Consider the following 19,062-nt stretch of genomic DNA (forward strand, 5'->3'; position numbering starts at 1 on the left):
CTCAACACATCGCGGACAGTTGCACTTCAACTGGCTAGTTTGATGGCAGAAAGACATCCCGAGCAAGGAGGTTGAAAGCAGCGAGATTAAAATGAAACGCCGACGAGGTGGGACACACAGGCGTGCACCACTGGTCTAAAAACAAATGTACGTTAAATGTGTTCTGTCTCAGAAACCATTCGGAATTGGGCATATAACCATATGAATTTTTTCCTTCCAACTGAGCATTCCTTTCACGTCCCTGAATATTGACCATTCCTCATGGGTCACAATGTATAGGTTTTGAATCATAAATTTGAATAAAACTAATAACATTGTATCTAAATGAAAAATGGCTTTAGAGACTCCAATACTCTGACACATTCGTTTTTGTATTTAAAATAAAGTGCTCCATAAGTTAAATGGCGAGAATGTCATTGGTATATGCCTCGAACTGTCCTATGCTTTTGACATCACTGACTGAAAAACACTAATTTACAAACTTAACAGCGTAGGCGTCAGGGTCACATTCAACAAAAACATATTACCACAGTGTAAAAAATAAAAATAACTAGAGCCGGCCGGTGTGGTCATGCGGTTCTAGGCGCTACAGTCTGGAACCGCGCGGCCGCTACGGTCGCAGGTTCGAATCCTGCCTCGGGCATGGAAGTGTGTGATGTCCTTAGGTTAGTTAGGTTTAAGTAGTTCTAAGTTCTAGGGGACTGATGACCTAAGATGTTGAGCCCCATAGTGCTCAGAGCCAACCAAAAATAACTAGAACATAAACATACAAGGAATTGGGAAAAAAAGCTATTCAGTCAGTAAATATCACAAAGACACACTATGTAAAATTAAGTTTTTGTGTGTAATAAAATCACAATTTGATGTAACAGTTTAGGCCGGCCGGAGTGGCCGTGCGGTTCTAGGCGCTACAGTCTGGAACCGCGCGACCGCTACGGTCGCAGGTTCGAATCCTGCCTCGGGCATGGATGTGTGTGATGTCCTTAAGTTACTTAGGTTTAATTAGTTCTAAGTTCTAGGCGACTGATGACCTCAGAAGTTAAGTCGCATAGTGCTCAGAGCCATTTGAACCATTTGATGTAACAGTTTAGCCTTTCAAGGTGTATACTGATTCTAAGTTATTCCCGGCTGTTCAGCTGTGTGGCGTCGTCCGTATGGTGTGATATTTTGATAAGCTGGCATCAGGACCACCTGAAGATGCCACAAATCACCTTGTAGAAATCGTTCAGCTATTGTACGATATCATATGCCTGAATACTGGAGGACATGTCAAACCACAACCCTTTCTGCTGTATGTGCGTACACAATTAAAAAACTATTATTATGTGGTGCAAAATAGCTCTAAACTGTTTCATTTTATTTAACTATAAAATTTATATATCTATAACTACCTGAATACCTATGATTGCACAGGTATGTATTTATCCCAGTCCTCTATTAGTCTAGTTCCTTCTTCCCCTTTTCTGCGTCCAAGTCATTCTCCACTTTCTCTCTGTACACCTCCTCCAATCCTCCCCCCCCCCCTCCACTATCTGTCCATCTCCACTTTCTCCTCTCTTTGTGCACACCTACTTCACCCCCTCTGTCTGTCTCCTTCTTTCATCTCTCCGATCTCCTACTCCCGCCTCTCTCTGTTCATCTCATTCTCCCCCTCTCTCTGTTATCTCGTTCTTCCACCTCTCTCTATCCATCTGCTCCTCCCTCCCCTCTGTCCGTCATCTCCTTCCCCCCCCCCCCCCCCCCCCGCTCTGGCTCTGTCCATCTATTCCTCAAACTTTCTCTCTCCATCACCGTATTATGATACCCACCCCAAATAGGAAGTTACTGGTTCTCACCCCCACAGTATTCCTTCCAAATAGTAAGTAACGTTTACTAAATTTGCATGAAATCGATCCAGGAGTTTAGCAGGAGATTTTTTCCTGTGGCTTTGCCCAGGTTCGAACGTGTCACATGTATTCATTTATATTTAACATATTTCACACATATTTGTATACGTATTTCACCGGTACGTACCTCTAGCGAATTTAGCCCTGCAATTTCATTTTCACACTGCTCGATGTTTATGATGTCACATCTCCTGAACTATGTGTCGTACAGTGATATAATTTTGCTGGTACATTCAGTGGTATATGTACATAGTGTCTGCAAATAGTATTGCGAATATGAGTAGAGTTAGTAGTAGAGAAGTAATAAATTACCACATCATGCATGATACGGCCATTTTACTGCACTAACAACGAAAATGTAGTAAGCGATAAACTTTTTTTTTCCTTTCATTATTTTGTGGGTGGTGTCAGAGAGACAGTCTCGTAAAGCTTTGAAATTACGTATAAAATTTGTTACAAGTGGTCTCATTCTCAAATACTGGGTGAATATAGCCTGGTGATCTGCGCATCGTGAGCTACACTTCTTTGTCACCCTCTCCCCCACCCGTCTGAGAGGTAGGTGGTTCTTACCTTCACAGTGGTTCTTTCCAAATGATAAGTGATAATAAGTTTGACTGAAATCGATACCGTGGCTTAGGAAGAGATATGGAACAAATACACATACATCTCATTTTTATAACATGTATGGATATCATTGAAGTTCCCGGGTTCGATTCCCGGCGGGGTCAGGGATTTTCTCTGCCTCGTGATGACTGGGTGTTGTGTGATGTCCTTAGGTTAGTTAGGTTTAAGTAGTTCTAAGTTCTAGGGGACTTACGACCATAGATGTTGAGTCCCATAGTGGTCAGAGCCATTTGAACCATTTGATATCATTGAAAAATAAGAATCCACACACAATTTCTCAAATGACTTGCCCCATGTTTTATTGAACCTGGTACAAAAAATGACGAAAGAGTACCAATACAGTACAACAGAACGTAGTTCAGTATTCGCTTGTCACAAATTCGTAATGCCTGGCACTGACATCTAAGATGCGTCACTGCAGAATACGACAAGCATTCTGGTATCACTGTCGTTCATCAAAGTACGTTAACTTACTAACTGCAAACATTTCAACTCCTATTCTTTGTGCTTATAGGGATTACTGTCATAAGGTTTTGTACATTGTTCACGTTGTCACGTCGTAACCGCAATCAGGTCCAAATCCAAATGCAGGGTTGTCACACGTAGCACTGGAAGCACGTTTCTCTACAGTTACACCATGCTCTCAAGCCACCAAATGGTGTGTGGCGGATGGTGTTCTGGTACCACTAACTGAAACTCCTTCCTTGCTACACTCGCGAATGGCTCGTGGGAAGAATGATTGTCAGTAAGCCTCTGTATTAGCTCTAAATTAACGAATTTTCTCGTCGTGGTCTTCTCGAGAGATGTATAGAGGAAGTAACATGTTGTCCGACTCTTATTGAAAAGTGTTCTCTCAAAATTTCAATAGTAAGCCTCTCCGTGATGCACAATGCCTCTCTTGTAACGTCTGCCACTGGAGTTTTACTGCAACGTACAGACAGAACAGAACCTCCCCCCCCCCCCCCCCCCCCATCAAATTGAGAGTACTGCTATTTATAAAAACACTGAATACCCCAGAATATCTAAACATTACAAACATAATACATTTCGAAAACCTTCTAGAAACGATAAATAGTGAATAATAAATACTGCTGGTGATCGAATTTGAACTGAGGACTCACAGCTTGCTCTCCTCTGGAGAAACAGCGATCTTCTGTTTTAGAAGTTCTCACTGGAAACGACTACAGCGGCCTAGGTATAGATCTCGTCAGTGGCCCTCTATAAGGCAGCGCTAGAGAATTGTCGTGTTTGGGTCGTGTTGTCACATCTTCGTCACTCTGATGAGCATCAAAGGTAGCCCTTTCTGTCTAAGCTTCACGATCATCGAGCTCGCTTTCAGTTTACAATAAACCCCCATCGTTAATCTGCGCTTCAGGGCTGTAGCACGGCTCCACATGGAGGACATGGAAGACGTCTCTGTGGTATAGCCTTCTTGCTAAAGGGCCATAATCCTAGATTTTGTATGCGACATCCGACAAACGTCAAAGGATACTATACGGCCTAAGGTAGCCTATTACTAACTTCTCCGACTGTCCCACTTCCTGTACAGGTATAAAAACAGTACCAAGTCTTTCGGGCTGTATCTCACTGGCTGGTCCTTCGCGTTCTCAGTCCTTCTGGGCGTTCAGGGACCATATGCGAGCTAACTGTCTGCTTCTCCGGTCCTGTTGATGAGCTGTTTTACGTATCCATTCTGAGTATTGTCCGGCTGAAACGAGCCAAGTATACATTGTTGTTTCGGCCTCGTGACAGTGGATCAGAGGGAGCAGTATAAAGCCTGTAGGTTCTTGCTTCGCTGTCTTATATGCGAATGTGATGATGGGCGGATTTGTATCCCAGTCTACCTTTTCTGCAGACGTCTCATTAAAGCGTTCTTTGAAATAACTCGTCTGTGGGTAGTCTGTAGTTCTCATCCTGTAGGTGATAACACAGTGCGAATTTACCTCTCCTACTAGCCGAGACTGGAAAACCTTTCCACAATTAAAAATCATCACACATGATGCTCTGAGTGTCAAAATTATTTATTTTTTTTTACAAGGAACCTTGCAATTTCCAGAAATTTGGCATTCAGTACAGCTTTGGTGATAACATAGCGGCTGAAGTAGTCAGTGCAGCCTATTATCCATCGATTCCCATTTGTAAACCTTGGAAACCTCCCAATGATATCGATTCGAACCTGATGGAATGGCGCCGACGCAAGCAGAATTGGTATCTGATGGCTCGGAAGTACCTGTGGCACATGCTTCCATTGCATTCGTTGCAGTAGCTCGCATAGTGTCTAACGGATCTTTGGAAACCTTGTCAGTGATACCTGCGTCCGTTCTCTCTGGAGTCTTGACGAATCCCAGGTGGCAATATGTTGGAGCACTCCGGAAATAAATCAGGATAATTGGCCATAGAGAAGTTGGTATGATGAGCAATTATTTACACCCCATTCGACCACAATTCCTCTTAGACAATTTCCTTTCATCAACTGGAAATCTCCTTTGACCAGTTCCTCTTTCTTCAAGGTTTCTATGGTTTTCGGCAGTACTAGATCTTCCTTCTGTTCAGCAGCCAAGTCATTCACTGTAGTGATGACTGAGACTTCATGCTCACTGCTGGTTTCGGCCACAGGATTCCTTGACATGCAGTCGACATCCCTATGTTTGCGTCCGTACCGCCGAATTGCTCAACACGTGGGGCGTGAGGTCTCCACAGTACATCGATGTTGTCGCCAGTGGTCGGCGGAAGGTGCACGTGCCCGTCGACCTGGGACCGGACCGCAGCGACGCACGGATGCACGCCAAGACCGTAGGATCCTACGCAGTGCCGTAGGGGACCGCACCGCCACTTCCCAGCAAATTAGGGACACTGTTGCTCCTGGGGTATCGGCGAGGACCATTCGCAACCGTCTCCATGAAGCTGGGCTACGGTCCCGCACACCGTTAGGCCGTCTTCCGCTCACGCCCCAACATCGTGCAGCCCGCCTCCAGTGGTGTCGCGACAGGCGTGAATGGAGGGACGAATGGAGACGTGTCGTCTTCAGCGATGAGAGTCGCTTCTGCCTTCGTGCCAATGATGGTCGTATGCGTGTTTGGCGCCGTGCAGGTGAGCGCCACAATCAGGACTGCATACGACCGAGGCACACAGGGCCAACACCCGGCATCATGGTGTGGGGAGCGATCTCCTACACTGGCCGTACACCACTGGTGATCGTCGAGGGGACACTGAATAGTGCACGGTACATCCAAACCGTCATCGAACCCATCGTTCTACCATTCCTAGACCGGCAAGGGAACTTGCTGTTCCAACAGGACAATGCACGTCCGCATGTATCCCGTGCCACCCAACGCGCTCTAGAAGGTGTAAGTCAACTACCCTGGCCAGCAAGATCTCCGGATCTGTCCCCCATTGAGCATGTTTGGGACTGGATGAAGCGTCGTCTCACGCGGTCTGCACGTCCAGCACGAACGCTGGTCCAACTGAGGCGCCAGGTGGAAATGGCATGGCAAGCCGTTCCACAGGACTACATCCAGCATCTCTACGATCGTCTCCATGGGAGAATAACAGCCTGCATTGCTGCGAAAGGTGGATATACACTGTACTAGTGCCGACATTGTGCATGCTCTGTTGCCTGTGTCTATGTGCCTGTGGTTCTGTCAGTGTGATCATGTGATGTATCTGACCCCAGGAATGTGTCAATAAAGTTTCCCCTTCCTGGGACAATGAATTCATGGTGTTCTTATTTCAATTTCCAGGAGTGTAATATGCAAATAGTAAGGGACACTACTCTGGCAATTCCGAGAAAATCACAAGAGAAGTTTTACGCGTCTGTTATGTCTCTTCTGTATCTGTGCGTAGGTGCTGGACGTTTGAGTACATGGTGATCAAGTGATTAGCATTCGAGCTACAGAAGACGAGGTCTATCAGGCGATGGTCCGACTCGGTTTCCAACTTAATAATGAATCTATTTTTTTTTTCATCGTTGGTTATATTATTTCATTCATATGACATTTAAGACGTAATGTAATGCAAAAAAACACGTGTTTCAATTTATGTTTTCCATGTCTGTATGACAAATACCATCCTGCAACGTGTGATGTCGAGAGCACATCCGACGAGTAACTGTATATTACTCTTGTGGTCTGGCACACTGTGACATACTATATCACTGATTGTGGATAACTTCATTCGCATCACTGTTTATCGAGGTTTGACTTGTGCTTTCCAAGCCTGTCTCTCGTCCTTGAAAATTTAATTGCAAGTAGTAAATGGTCAAATAACATATGAAATTCACAACAATTTCATGAAAATACACGTGGTTTTTTCCATTATATTCCCTCTCAAACGTCATATAAATTAAATAAAGTGAACAGCGCTGAAAAAAGGTAGATTAAAAACTAAAGTAAACTGGATCTAAACCGTTGCCTCATCCACGACACTCTTGCACAGTACGAACGCTAACCGCTGGCCCACACTGACTCTTTATGAGGAGCACCTCAGATACGTGACTTACATAATAGACGCATAAAGCTTTTTTACGATTTTCCAGGAATTGCCAGAGTGGTACACCTTCCTACTTGCATATTACGTTGTTTTACTGTCCTACTAAAAGTATACAAACTTTGAAGAAAAACAGTGATCCAAACGTCGTGGCCCCCCCCCCCCCCCCCCCCGTGTCAGTTGTCAGTTCCTCTTGAACTTAGGTAGTACCCTGGCAGTATGATCTAACACATTTTCAGAACCTTTCCGAATTTTCACTAGAACTGCACCTATCCCATAGCCACTAGCATAGGTGTGAAGTCGTGTCTCATTATTTTTGTCAAAAAATGCCAGGACTGCAGAAGATGTTAGTGTCTTCTTTAGGACAAGGAAAGATAGACTTTGCACCTCATTTCAGGAAAATTTGTTGTCTCCCTGGAGTAGTTTTTTCAAGGGGTGTGCTTTGGTATAGAGGTCCTTTTTGGATCGTCAGTAGTACTAACACCTTCTGACAAAATTCCTCACATCACCAATGTGCCAAGGAACCGACAAATCTGTAACTGCTTTTATTTTCTCTAGATTGGTATGATTCCATCGCCATTAACTAGAAGCCCCACTATTTATATCCTTTGGTTGGCAAAGAGGCATTTTTTCAGATTCAGATGCAGGCCTGCAGTCTGAACACGCTTCAGTATGGCTGTCATGCAGCTCAGAGGTACTTCAAACGTCTTTGAGAAAACGACAGTGTTACCCAGATAGCAAAGATACATCATCGAATTAAGATGCCAAAGCAGATAGTCCATCATACGCTTGAAGGTGGGTGATGCTTTACGCCCTGTGCTGTCTTTCTTCTTCTCAAGGCTCACAGGAGAGGACCAAAGACACTCTGACAGTTCAATACTGTCATCTTGCAACATCTTCTCCACTTGCATTGATACAGTGTTGTACCATGCGCTACTTGGTCTGTCTTTTCTCCACTCCTGATTTGAAAGCATCTGAAAATTGCTGCAGCTCAGCTAACACTTGCCAATGTTGTCCCTCAGTGAGGATGAATGCTTTTGGCTGTCCAATAGTAGTTTCCTTCACTACATTGTCTGTACTGGTACCGGTGCACGAATCTTTGTCAGTGGCACTAAGCTGCCTGTCTGGATTGGTTTCACTGTGCCTTTACACATACCATCTGGAAAGAATTGTGGATGCTCATGACAATTAGTGATCCAAAATTCGCCTTGACCACATGCAATGCTTATGATCGCTGCTATATGTAAATATATTTTGTGGGCCAGAGTAGCTTTTTGCAGTCGCAAAAAGCTTTGCAGTTTAATTGAATAACGTGACTGACAACTGGAACTCATATTGTTGGTGGTGGCAGGATAAAATAACTTAAATGGCAGATAGCCACCCCGAACAATCTTTGTTGTGTTTGCATGTTTGAATAGATTCATCAATCAGGAGTTCTGATCTTCCACACTCTATAATTGTTTGATACATGCAAGAAATCTCATCCAAGAATTAACAGCAGGACTACATTCTGTTCAAGTGAGAGATTCATAGGGCTGTGTTCTGCCATTCTTGCAAAACATGTTTTTGTCAGTTGGACATACTTCCCATTTACCACATTCAGCACAGTCACTTTCATATCATGGAACATAGCCTACTTTAGCTGACAATGAAGAACATTAGACATTACAGAAAAAGTAGTCCCTGAGTCAACTGGCGACCATCGTGATGACATCAATAAGGTTTCGTGACATCTCGATAACTGTCTTCCATGAAAGATTTCATCTGTAATGGCTACACCTCTATAGATGGTCACCTTGTTTAGTTTACCTGAATGTGGTGAATAAGTCAGTGGATGGTACCTCTGTAAAGTGATGGGGAACAGCTATGACATGTTGGGCAGCAACCTTGTCCAAGGTGTGGCTATGGTCTTCATCCTAGAAGACAACTATAATCGTCTGCAGTTGACTCTGTGAATAGGACTATTATAATAGTTGACATTTCATGGGGTATTACTTATTGAACACCTATCTGGTATGATTTCCATATTGGAAACATACCAGGATGTTGTCCACTGCCCTCCAAATATTTGTTCTTCTGCATGGTGTAACACTTGGTAGAGGAGTTCATTGTACTTGTATTTGTGTTGGTCAGATGCTGGATATTTGTTTGATGACTGTGGCATCAGTCCGATTTGGCGTAGTCTATTCCTCTTGGTATGTTCAACTGGTGGCAGACATCCAACATCCTTTTTCAATATTCTCTGTTATCTCCAAACAAATGGGTCTATATTCATAGCTACTATCTCTTGTATACATGGTCTGACGTTTCTGACTGCCATAAATCGCCGTATCTCTTCTCTTATAGCCTGGTACATGAGAGATGTGTGTTCATGGTGGCCTTGTGCAACTATCATAGGTCCAACATTTGGGAATTGGTCATACTACTTTTCTTTCATCCAAATGTTATTTATTTATTTCGTACTTGATTGTGTTCTAGTTCCTGCCCTTGCGGGCAGCAGTTTTTACACTGTCTAATTGGAGCCATGGTAATGTAGATGTTTCGAAGTACCCTATGTCTTCACCAAACAATGTCACACCATAATCACAGTCAAGTCCAAATGCTAAACAGGGTCATCAGTAAAGTACAACAGTTAGCACTGAAAGCACATTTATTACATACACCAACATACAGACAGAACAGAACTGTCTCCTGTGTAGAGATTGCTACTATTTATACAAACACTGAATATACAATACTATTTAAAATTACAAAAGTAAACTTCAAAAACTTCATAGAAATGATAAATGCTAAATAAAAAATATTTATTGGTGATCATATATACATTGGATACCCACAACATGGCTGCTAGAGATGCCATCTGATGCTCCACATTGCATGCAGAACAGGTTACAGCAGTATGTAGTCATCCTTGATTATGAGTCAGGTTTCAGCTCAATATTGTGTTTGCTGGTCCATACCATGCTGTAGCCTGAAATTAAGAAGGAAAACATCTGACATTACGTTTCAAATTTATCATAATGGCCAGTGATGCTGCCGGCTGGTGTGGCCGTGCGGTTCTAGGTGCTTCAGTCTGGAACCGCGTGACCACTACAGTCGCAGGTTCGAATCCTGCCTCGGGCATGGCTGTGTGTGGTGTCCTTAGGTTAGTTAGGTTTAAGTAGTTCTAGGTTCTAGGGAACTGATGACCACAGATGTTAAGTCCCATAGTGCTCAGAGCCATTTGAACCAGCCAGTGACGCCACATCATACTTACATTTTACAGGCAGAAAACCTAAACAAAAATTTATAAAACTTTGGTTCAAGCATGTTATAATATTTAGACAGTAGTAGAGCTTTGTCACACAAACTTTTAGCTTCCATTAACCACTAAGAGCAACTCAATTGGTGACCATTCATCAACTGCACTAGATGATAAATCTGATGCCTTTATAATTATATTACATAATAATGAAGAATTATAGATTATTTGCATAAGCCATTCCCATTCCAAATTATAGGCCTTCTCTTCATCAACAGTTCTGTAGCTTAACAGCAGATACTGATGGTCACAAACCTGTCATTGAACAAGTGATTACTAATGCAGAAAAAGAGTTGTGAAAGGAATATAATATAATACTTCTGGGACTTAGAGTGATCTTTTTAGTCACATACTGACGTTAAATTATGCTGGGCATGCATCTACCACAGCCGGCCGCAGTGGCCGAGTGGTTCTAGGTGCTTCAGTCTGGAACCGAGCGACCGCTATGGTCGCAGGTTCGAATCCTGCCTCGGGCATGGATGTGTGTGATGTCCTCAGGTTAGTTAGGTTTAAGTAGTTCTAAGTTCTAGGGGACTGATGACCTCAGAAGTTAAGTCCCATAGTGCTCAGAGCCATTTGAACCATTTTCATCTACCACAGCAGTGGTTGAGCAATGGTATGGCTTCACCATATTTAATAATGTTATTGGTACGTCATTATGGCAGCAGTGAGAGCTACACTGTTGGTACAAAAGCAATGACAAAGTCTTGTATAGGTAAACTGAAATTAAATTGACTCAGAAAAACTTGGAGAAAAACTATTCAAAAATCCTCCAATGAATTTGAGAAAAAAAAATTATATCTCCATGGCTTTCATAAAAACCCAGGAATGTTTAGTCAGTTCTAAAACACCAATTGGACTAACATTGTTTGTTCGCATATTTGCTGCACAAATACATTATAGATGGAAAGTTGGAATCCTGTCTTCTGTCTGGTTTTCCTTTTCCTTGTTCTGTTCTTTATTTTGTCTTCCATAGCTCCTATGTATAACAACTGGTAAGTGCAGAAATTGAAGACATGAAGTCATTGACAGTACTGTCAGTCACCTTAAAACACAGACTACACAAGCTCAAGGTGACCATACAAAATGATTTCTTGTTACAGTCTGTATAGGATATCTAAGAATCTGCTGTCAGTTTTAGCTGCCCTTTCATGCAATTTACATACCAGCCATGTGTTACACAAAACTGTAAAATTCGTGGTATAGTCCAATAGCACGAATGTCAGCTTACTATAAAATTGTAGAACAGACAGCTTAACATAGTCTCATAGTCTGAATGTTGATATCCAAATGACTATAGGAAACAACCCTTTTTGTAGGCTTCTGGAAGAGCTTTTTACTCATTCTTGCATGAGAAAGACAACATTCACAGAATATCTTATCTTTTATATGGATCAGGATAAATGATTTCCTGTTGTATTCCTCCCATGTGCTCTGGCAAATGGTGATATTTCCAGCTTTACAAGATTATTTCCAAATAATACTTCCTTTTATAGAAGATAATATCCTTTGAAATCAGCAGATTTTCAGAAAATTAGTTCTTGGTGCAACATTTCACACACATTAAACAAAAGAAAATTCATCCTAACAGTCATTAAGGGATTATTTCCTTTCACTCAGTCATTGTGTACTACATGTCTGATCATGAAGGATATGAGGAATGACTAAAGATTCAAGGTAGAGAAACACCTGTTAAGAACAAATTCTCTAAACTGTAGGCCTATTAATAATGAGCTGTAATCAAATTGTTATTTACTATATGACATCATACAGGCTAAATTTAGTAAAATACCTGCTGTTTATTTTATAACACATCATTATTATAGTTATATTTATGCAAGAGGAACAGTTATCAATATTCTGTAAGAATAGAGACCTATTTGCAATTAGCATTGTTTCTTGGCAGGCTACTAAAAGGCATTTTCAATTCACAAATTTAGGTAATTTTTAGAAGAAGACCCCACTAATACTTATTAGTTTTCTTTTACAATCACAAGGATTCCTTATTTCTTTCTTCACTTCTATGGTAACATGGCAAACACCTTTGCAGCAGAGTACTGAAATCCATGTTAAAAAGTACACAATGAGTCAATTTTTCATGAAAGTTGTTTGTATACCGGTATCTTGTATCATGGTTGTGTAAGTCAGTATTCAACTGCAACTGATACCGGAGTTGTCTTCTTCCTATATAAGTTGATCTTCACTGCCATTGAGTGTGTTACTTATACCACACTTCTTGAAAGATTCAACAGTAATGTCCTCTCTCACTCTAGACCATGACTGTTTTATCCACTGAAATACTTGTTTGATTGTAAGTCATTTTAAAACTCCCTTTAGCTTGAATTCATGGTGTGCCTCATTCATTTGTTCCATTCCTCTCTCATATACACTTTAAAAGGTTCATTTGTTTATTTATTGAGACATCAAATGGTTGCAATTGTGAAGTAAGCCATCCCATAATAACACTGAGCTCTGTATTTCTCTGTATCAGTTTCTGTTTCATAGAACTTTTTAAATGACTACTAAACTGATCTAGCAAAAGAAGAGAATTCTTCTTCAGTAAAGTACCTTTCCTTCTCTCCCATACTCTGTTAATCCATAATTTCATACCAGTCTCATTCGTCCAACCCTTGTCATGTACATGAACACCTGGCTATTTCAGAAGGTTTTGGCATTTGTTTACACATGAAAATGATCATTGCATTAAGTTTAGTACCATCAGCACAACATGGAAGGACAACAGTGTAGTGTATTTTTTCATGTCCACTTGTTTTTGTAGTTACAGTTTTGGCACCTTTCATGGCAACAGTTCTGTTACTCAGCACGTCAAATGTCAGAGGAGTTTTGTCCATTTTCACTATTTGACTTAATTCCACACTGTTTTTCTTTCAATTTTGAATAATAAAGTGATGGAAAGATAATATTTTTGCTTTGCACTCTTGTGAAATTTTCTGAGATATTTTGTTTTTAGTTTGCACATTAAGTTCATGATGCTTTATAAACCTGTAGCACAAACCAACTCCACACTTAATGTCTGTCAAGTTACATTGTAGCACCAGTTTATGAGCATATACAGGGTGTTTGAAAAAGAACTACCTAGTTTTAATGTGTCCTAGAATCTTTAAAAAGTGACGTAACCTATTCTAGTTTGTGGTGTTTGATTCATCAACTCTCCAAGTTTGGCTCCCCTGCAGTTGACAGGTCTACTTGACCTTGAGACGGCACCAGTACTGTTCTTTTTTCTTCTGTTCCCTGAGTTCAGTCCAGGTATGTGTGCAGTGCAGTGCAGAGCAACTCAGCAACAATGTGTACTCTGCAACAGAAAGTGCAGTGTGTTATATGGCTTGTGAAAACTGAGTCAGTATGGTGGTGAACCACCTACAACAAAAACCATCCATCATTGGCTAAAGACATTCAAGGTAACCAGGAGTGTTTTAAAGTCAAAATCGTCAGGTAGACCAAGACATTCTCAAGATTTTGTTGAACAGATCCGTGTTTCGTGTGTCTGGAGCCCGAAAAAGTCATTGTCCAAACATAGCCTACAATTAGGAGTGCCTTCACTTTCCAGGAAGGTGGATAGGCAGGGCTGGCCAATACCTTGGCCACCACGAAGCCCAGACTTGACCCCACTGGACATTTTCTTTTGGGGCCACATAAAAAAGTTGTGTACAGAGAAAAGATCAGAGACATGGGAAAGAACCATCATGGCAGTTAGGACAGTTACATCTCATATGTTGGTGACTTCATGGCAAGAAGTGGAATATCATCTCGACATGTGCAGGGTAACAAATGCATCCCACGTTGATGTCTACTAACATTAACAAAACTTGAAGGAATTCTCTTTTATGATATGTCCTCAATGATATAATTTTTCATTAATTTCCCCATTAAATTTATAAATATATTAAATCATTTTATATGAATTACAAAGCCATTTGGACAGTGTCCTTGAAAGCATTTCAATATGCCATCTTCTACTTTTGGCTGTTTTGCATTCAGTCCTCTATTTGCACATTTAGTCTTCATTTTCTTTTTTTCAGTTCTTCTTTACTAGCCTGCCAATTGCAAGTGGTCTTTTCTGTTGGTGGAGGGTGAAAATGCTACTCAGCTGTATTGTTCCCATGATTTTCTGCATATGCTATTACTTTCAATTTATAGCCTGCATCATATAAATACCTTTTATTTTTTTCCATTACAAAATTGGCTACTAACAAAAATATTGTTCTGTTACCAGTAACACAAATCACTTACAATTCATGTTCACTGGTACCACAGACTGCAATGATGTAGGCTAGACTGTGTTCTGGGTTTGTGATGGTAGGGCAGGAGGGAGATGGTTTTAGCAAGATTGTGAATCCTTGCAACTCATCTTCATCGCATCAGTGCACTGCTGCTGCCAGTTGAATCCAATGTTGCCAGATAGAGATTGGTTTCCCATGGCATTCTATACATGGCCATTTTTTAGACTGGCAGGAATTTTAAATTAAACACTGGACATTTTCATATTAATTTTGAGTATAAGATGCACCTGAATTTTGGCGGCAATTTTTCAAAGAAAAAGTGCATCTTATAGTCTGTAAAATGCTGTAATATAATTCTTGATTCATATTTCTGAGTTTCATTTTCAAACATGGAAAACTAAAGGTAGTTCAAGAATAGTATCTTTTCCAAATGGAAGGAGAAAGATACAAAAAGCTTCAATTTTGAGCTGATATTTAATACTTTGACATATGATAGGATACCATACTTAGATGAATAAAAGTCACAAATACATTATGAACGATTGTAAATGAGTCATAAAAAGTAAAATACTTGATATGAAAGTAAGTAAAAAGTTAAATATGTTTTTTGCATCACTTAAAATTGTTAACTTTTGAAGGGATAAGTTCACCTATTTGGTTCGCTTGTATAATTTGCAAGATTTTCATGAACTCCCATGTTTATCATCATATAAATGACAATAATTATGAGGCCAATCTGTAATAAATTCAGTGCACTACTTTATCTGTCTGTCTTACTGAACTGTTTCAGATTAACAGGAAAAGAACGAAGAGTTGGTGGCTTTGACTTGCTATGTAATGGAGAGCCACTTTGGGCTCCAGTTCCAGGTGGTAGACAAGTTGACACAAGATATTTAAACCTTTACCTGGGTAATTCGAATTTAAAATACTGTTTTTGTGCATGATTACATCTTTTAACTCACTCCATACCAGTTTGTGGATTTGATAGCAGTGAATCAGGAGTGCTATTACACTGCTGTAGAAAAGAAAGTCATGTAAATTGCCAGCACTTAGTCACATATTCAATGTGAAAATTTAGTGCTTTTATAATTGAGTTAGCAGATTCCAAATTGAAGTAGGTTATGATGAATAGGATCCACAAAAATTTCAAGGAACTAACCAGAATGTTACGATACTCTGATGAAACAGGTGTCTTTTTTTTTTTTTTTTTTTTTTTTTTTTTTTTTTTTTTTTTAAATAGGAAATGAATTTTGGTTACAAACTATTGAAGATGTTGAGATTTACAATTCAGTTTATGTAACTGTAAATTCTGTGGACTACACAGGATGAACCAGAACTCGATTGACAAACTTTCAAAGGTGATAGTATGGACAAAAACAAGAGAAAGTCTAGTAAAAATGGGCTCTAAAATACATACCTTCAGAGCTATGAGCACTTGTTTGTCTTCACTGCTACAAGATATATATTTCCTAATGTAAGCTCTTTGTTTTCCATACATTGGGAGATGATATAATGGACCAAAACAAGAAACAATGTGCAGTAAATATGGGCTGTAAAGTGCATAATTTAAGAGCTGTGAGCACCTTTTCATCTTCATTGCTGCATAAAACATCTTTTCTACTAAACAAGTGTTCATAGCTTTTAAGGTATGCATTTTAGAGCCCATGTTTATCAGACTTCTCTAATTGATTTGGTGCATACTATCATCACAGAAAGTTTGTCTGTTGAGTTCTGGTTCACCCTGTATTGTAATAGCATGCAGATGGCCGGTTTTGAGGCTACTAAATTAATTCAGCTCTAAATATTTCTGCTTGCTGATCATTTACAAATGAATTTATGTAACAGAAGCTTTAAGTCTAAAGGCATATGTGTGTGTGATTTCACAACAATGACCACTGGACAGTATAAGGTCAGCTACAAACTTTATCTACAAGCTGTGCAAGATGAAATGTCACATACCAGTTTGTAAAACAGTATTTCTGGTACAGAGAAAAACATACTTATGACTATGCATATATGAATTGATAACCACCCTGCTGCCATTCTTACAGAGGAAGGTTTGTGCATATAATTTACAAATATTTTATGCAAATTGACAGAATTATGATGAATTAAAGTCCAGCACTGCTGTGAGAACAATGCCATTCCCTTCTATCTGTGAACAGCGGAACTCCTTGGAAGCACAGCTCTGCACAGTGCAACACCACCCTGTTCAAACTGAGTAAATGTTCTCCATTTCCTTTGATGTACCAACGACAAGCAGAATGTGTTCAGCATGGTTTGGTCAGTGAGAATGCACCTTCATGTGTTCAGATATTGTTTGTTTGGACGCTTTTCTGGTAAACAAATCTCCAGTGATGAGAAACAGATGCAGATCTTTAATGGCTGTTAAAAAAAGTCATTTTCAGCTACATTTTATTTGCAAAAATGTATAACCTAAAGTGGACAAACCAAAAAGTAGAAGCTTCTTGAAGAAAGAAATAGATATGAGTACAATATTCTTGACAACTTAAACATAGAAGATAGAGCAGGATTCAGAATTTTTGTACACGTAATGATAGAAGATTGTGAAAGCTTCTACAGATGGTTGAGGGATGCAGTTTGAAAAAAGAAAACAAATTTGGAGTTCCAATATGGGCTTCCATCAGACTGGCAATTGCAATTTGCACTCATATTTCACTGAAAATACTTTCAACAATGAGTAGTGAGTTACTTAATGTAAAAATATTGTAATATATATGACCAACAACAAATGCATAGCAAAAAAAATGTGAATCCATAATCTGTGGTTTTTAGGTTTTTGTGTGTAAAGTAAAATGTTTTTCAATACACTACTTCCCCAAGTAACGTTGCTTTGGATAGTTTACATAGAGAAATTTTCTACAGCAGTGCAGTGGATGATTTAGCTTCTAGCTTTCTACTTTTCTTGAATCAACCGTAGAGGCACACACATCCCTCTGAGTGGCAGGGTGAAAAAATGCACCACAAAGAGTCTTTGACAAATTATTGTGGCAGTGAGTCCTTACAATGAATCTGTGTATACTGAGCTTGACAAGAGCAATGTTGTTGTGGGTTAAAGATCTACATCAGGCTTTTCTTTTTCATTTTATTTCTTTTGTGGGCTCCAGACATGATCCACTTAGCCAGGCTCCATTACATGATATGCTAGATAGGAATATCAACAATGTAGGAAAAGATAGACTGCTACTTACCATAAAGAAGACACATCAAGTCGCAGACAGGCATGATTAAAAGACACTCACATATAGCTTTTGGCCACAGCCTTTGCCAGTAAAAACGGCCTGCTCTATCTTCTATGTTTGCAATCGTGTGTGTGTGTTTGTATGTGTTCATTTGCTACATGTGAGTGTCTTTTAATCACACCTGTCTGCAACTTGATGTGTATTCTTCCCAATAAGTAGCAGTCTCTCTTTTCCTACATCATTAAAAGATGTATCCAATCATTCACACCCATACACCCATGATTTGCACAGAACACAGAATACTTACCTTAGTTGTAGACATATAAGCTAAATCATGATGTCCTCCAGTCATTACCATGAAAGTCACTCCAAATGCTAATTAAATACGAAACAGATAACATTCATGCCTCCTGAGAGCTTTTCCTGGTATGCATTGTGTAAACCATTTAGTTGTATGAAAGTAATGATGTTCTGTTACCTAATGTTGTTCTCTGGCTTTTATGTGTAACTGTAAGCAGTGGCCCATAAACAATATTATTATTATACCAGACATGTCATCCAGCCAGAAACACTTTGTGCTGTCCATGCAAAGCCAAGGCAGATTACTTGCATAGAAAAATGAGTATAAATACTATCATTAACTGATATCCCATCATATTGCACTTCTCATTATCTCAACAGTCATATGATATTATTATTAGATTGTACTCACATCAGACACACTATACACAACATACAATAAAGCCACTATTATTCCTTCATCTGGTTATTGAGTATACAATCATACTGGAAAGTGTCACATAACATGCTACCAATGTGTAAGAAGCATTATGCTCTGATGTCACAAGCAAATCATAACTGCTGCATTAGATGTTTAACAAAATTGTTGTTCACTGAGACCAGCAAGATGTGCAACAACTGCTGCCGCCATGCATCCACTTAAAGAAATGCTAAGCCTATATTGGCTATTACCCAGGAGCAGGTACACTCCTGGAAATGGAAAAAAGAACACATTGACACCCGTGTGTCAGACCCACCATACTTGCTCCGGACGCTGCGAGAGGGCTGTACAAGCAATGATCACACGCACGGCACAGCGGACACACCAGGAACCGCGGTGTTGGCCGTCGAATGGCGCTAGCTGCGCAGCATTTGTGCACCGCCTCCGTCAGTGTCAGCCAGTTTGCCATGGCATATGGAGCTCCATCGCAGTCTCTAACACTGGTAGCATGCCGCGACAGCGTGGACTTGAACCGTATGTGCAGTTGACGGACTTTGAGCGAGGGCGTATAGTGGGCATGCGGGAGGCCGGGTGGACGTAC

General features: G+C 40.3%; 1 protein-coding gene across 1 annotated transcript in view; it reads left to right on the plus strand.

Moving 5' to 3' along the window:
- Nucleotides 1-19,062, plus strand: part of LOC124788648 (probable tubulin polyglutamylase TTLL9) — a 105,508-nt gene that overhangs the window by 82,750 nt on the left and 3,696 nt on the right. Inside the window, exon 8 of the mRNA XM_047255923.1 lies at nt 15,328-15,446. Coding sequence (XP_047111879.1) covers nt 15,328-15,446 — 119 coding nt within the window. The remainder of the gene's footprint in view (nt 1-15,327; nt 15,447-19,062) is intronic.

Source organism: Schistocerca piceifrons, chromosome 3 (genome assembly GCF_021461385.2).
Source record: "Schistocerca piceifrons isolate TAMUIC-IGC-003096 chromosome 3, iqSchPice1.1, whole genome shotgun sequence".
Lineage (NCBI taxonomy): Eukaryota > Metazoa > Arthropoda > Insecta > Orthoptera > Acrididae > Schistocerca > Schistocerca piceifrons.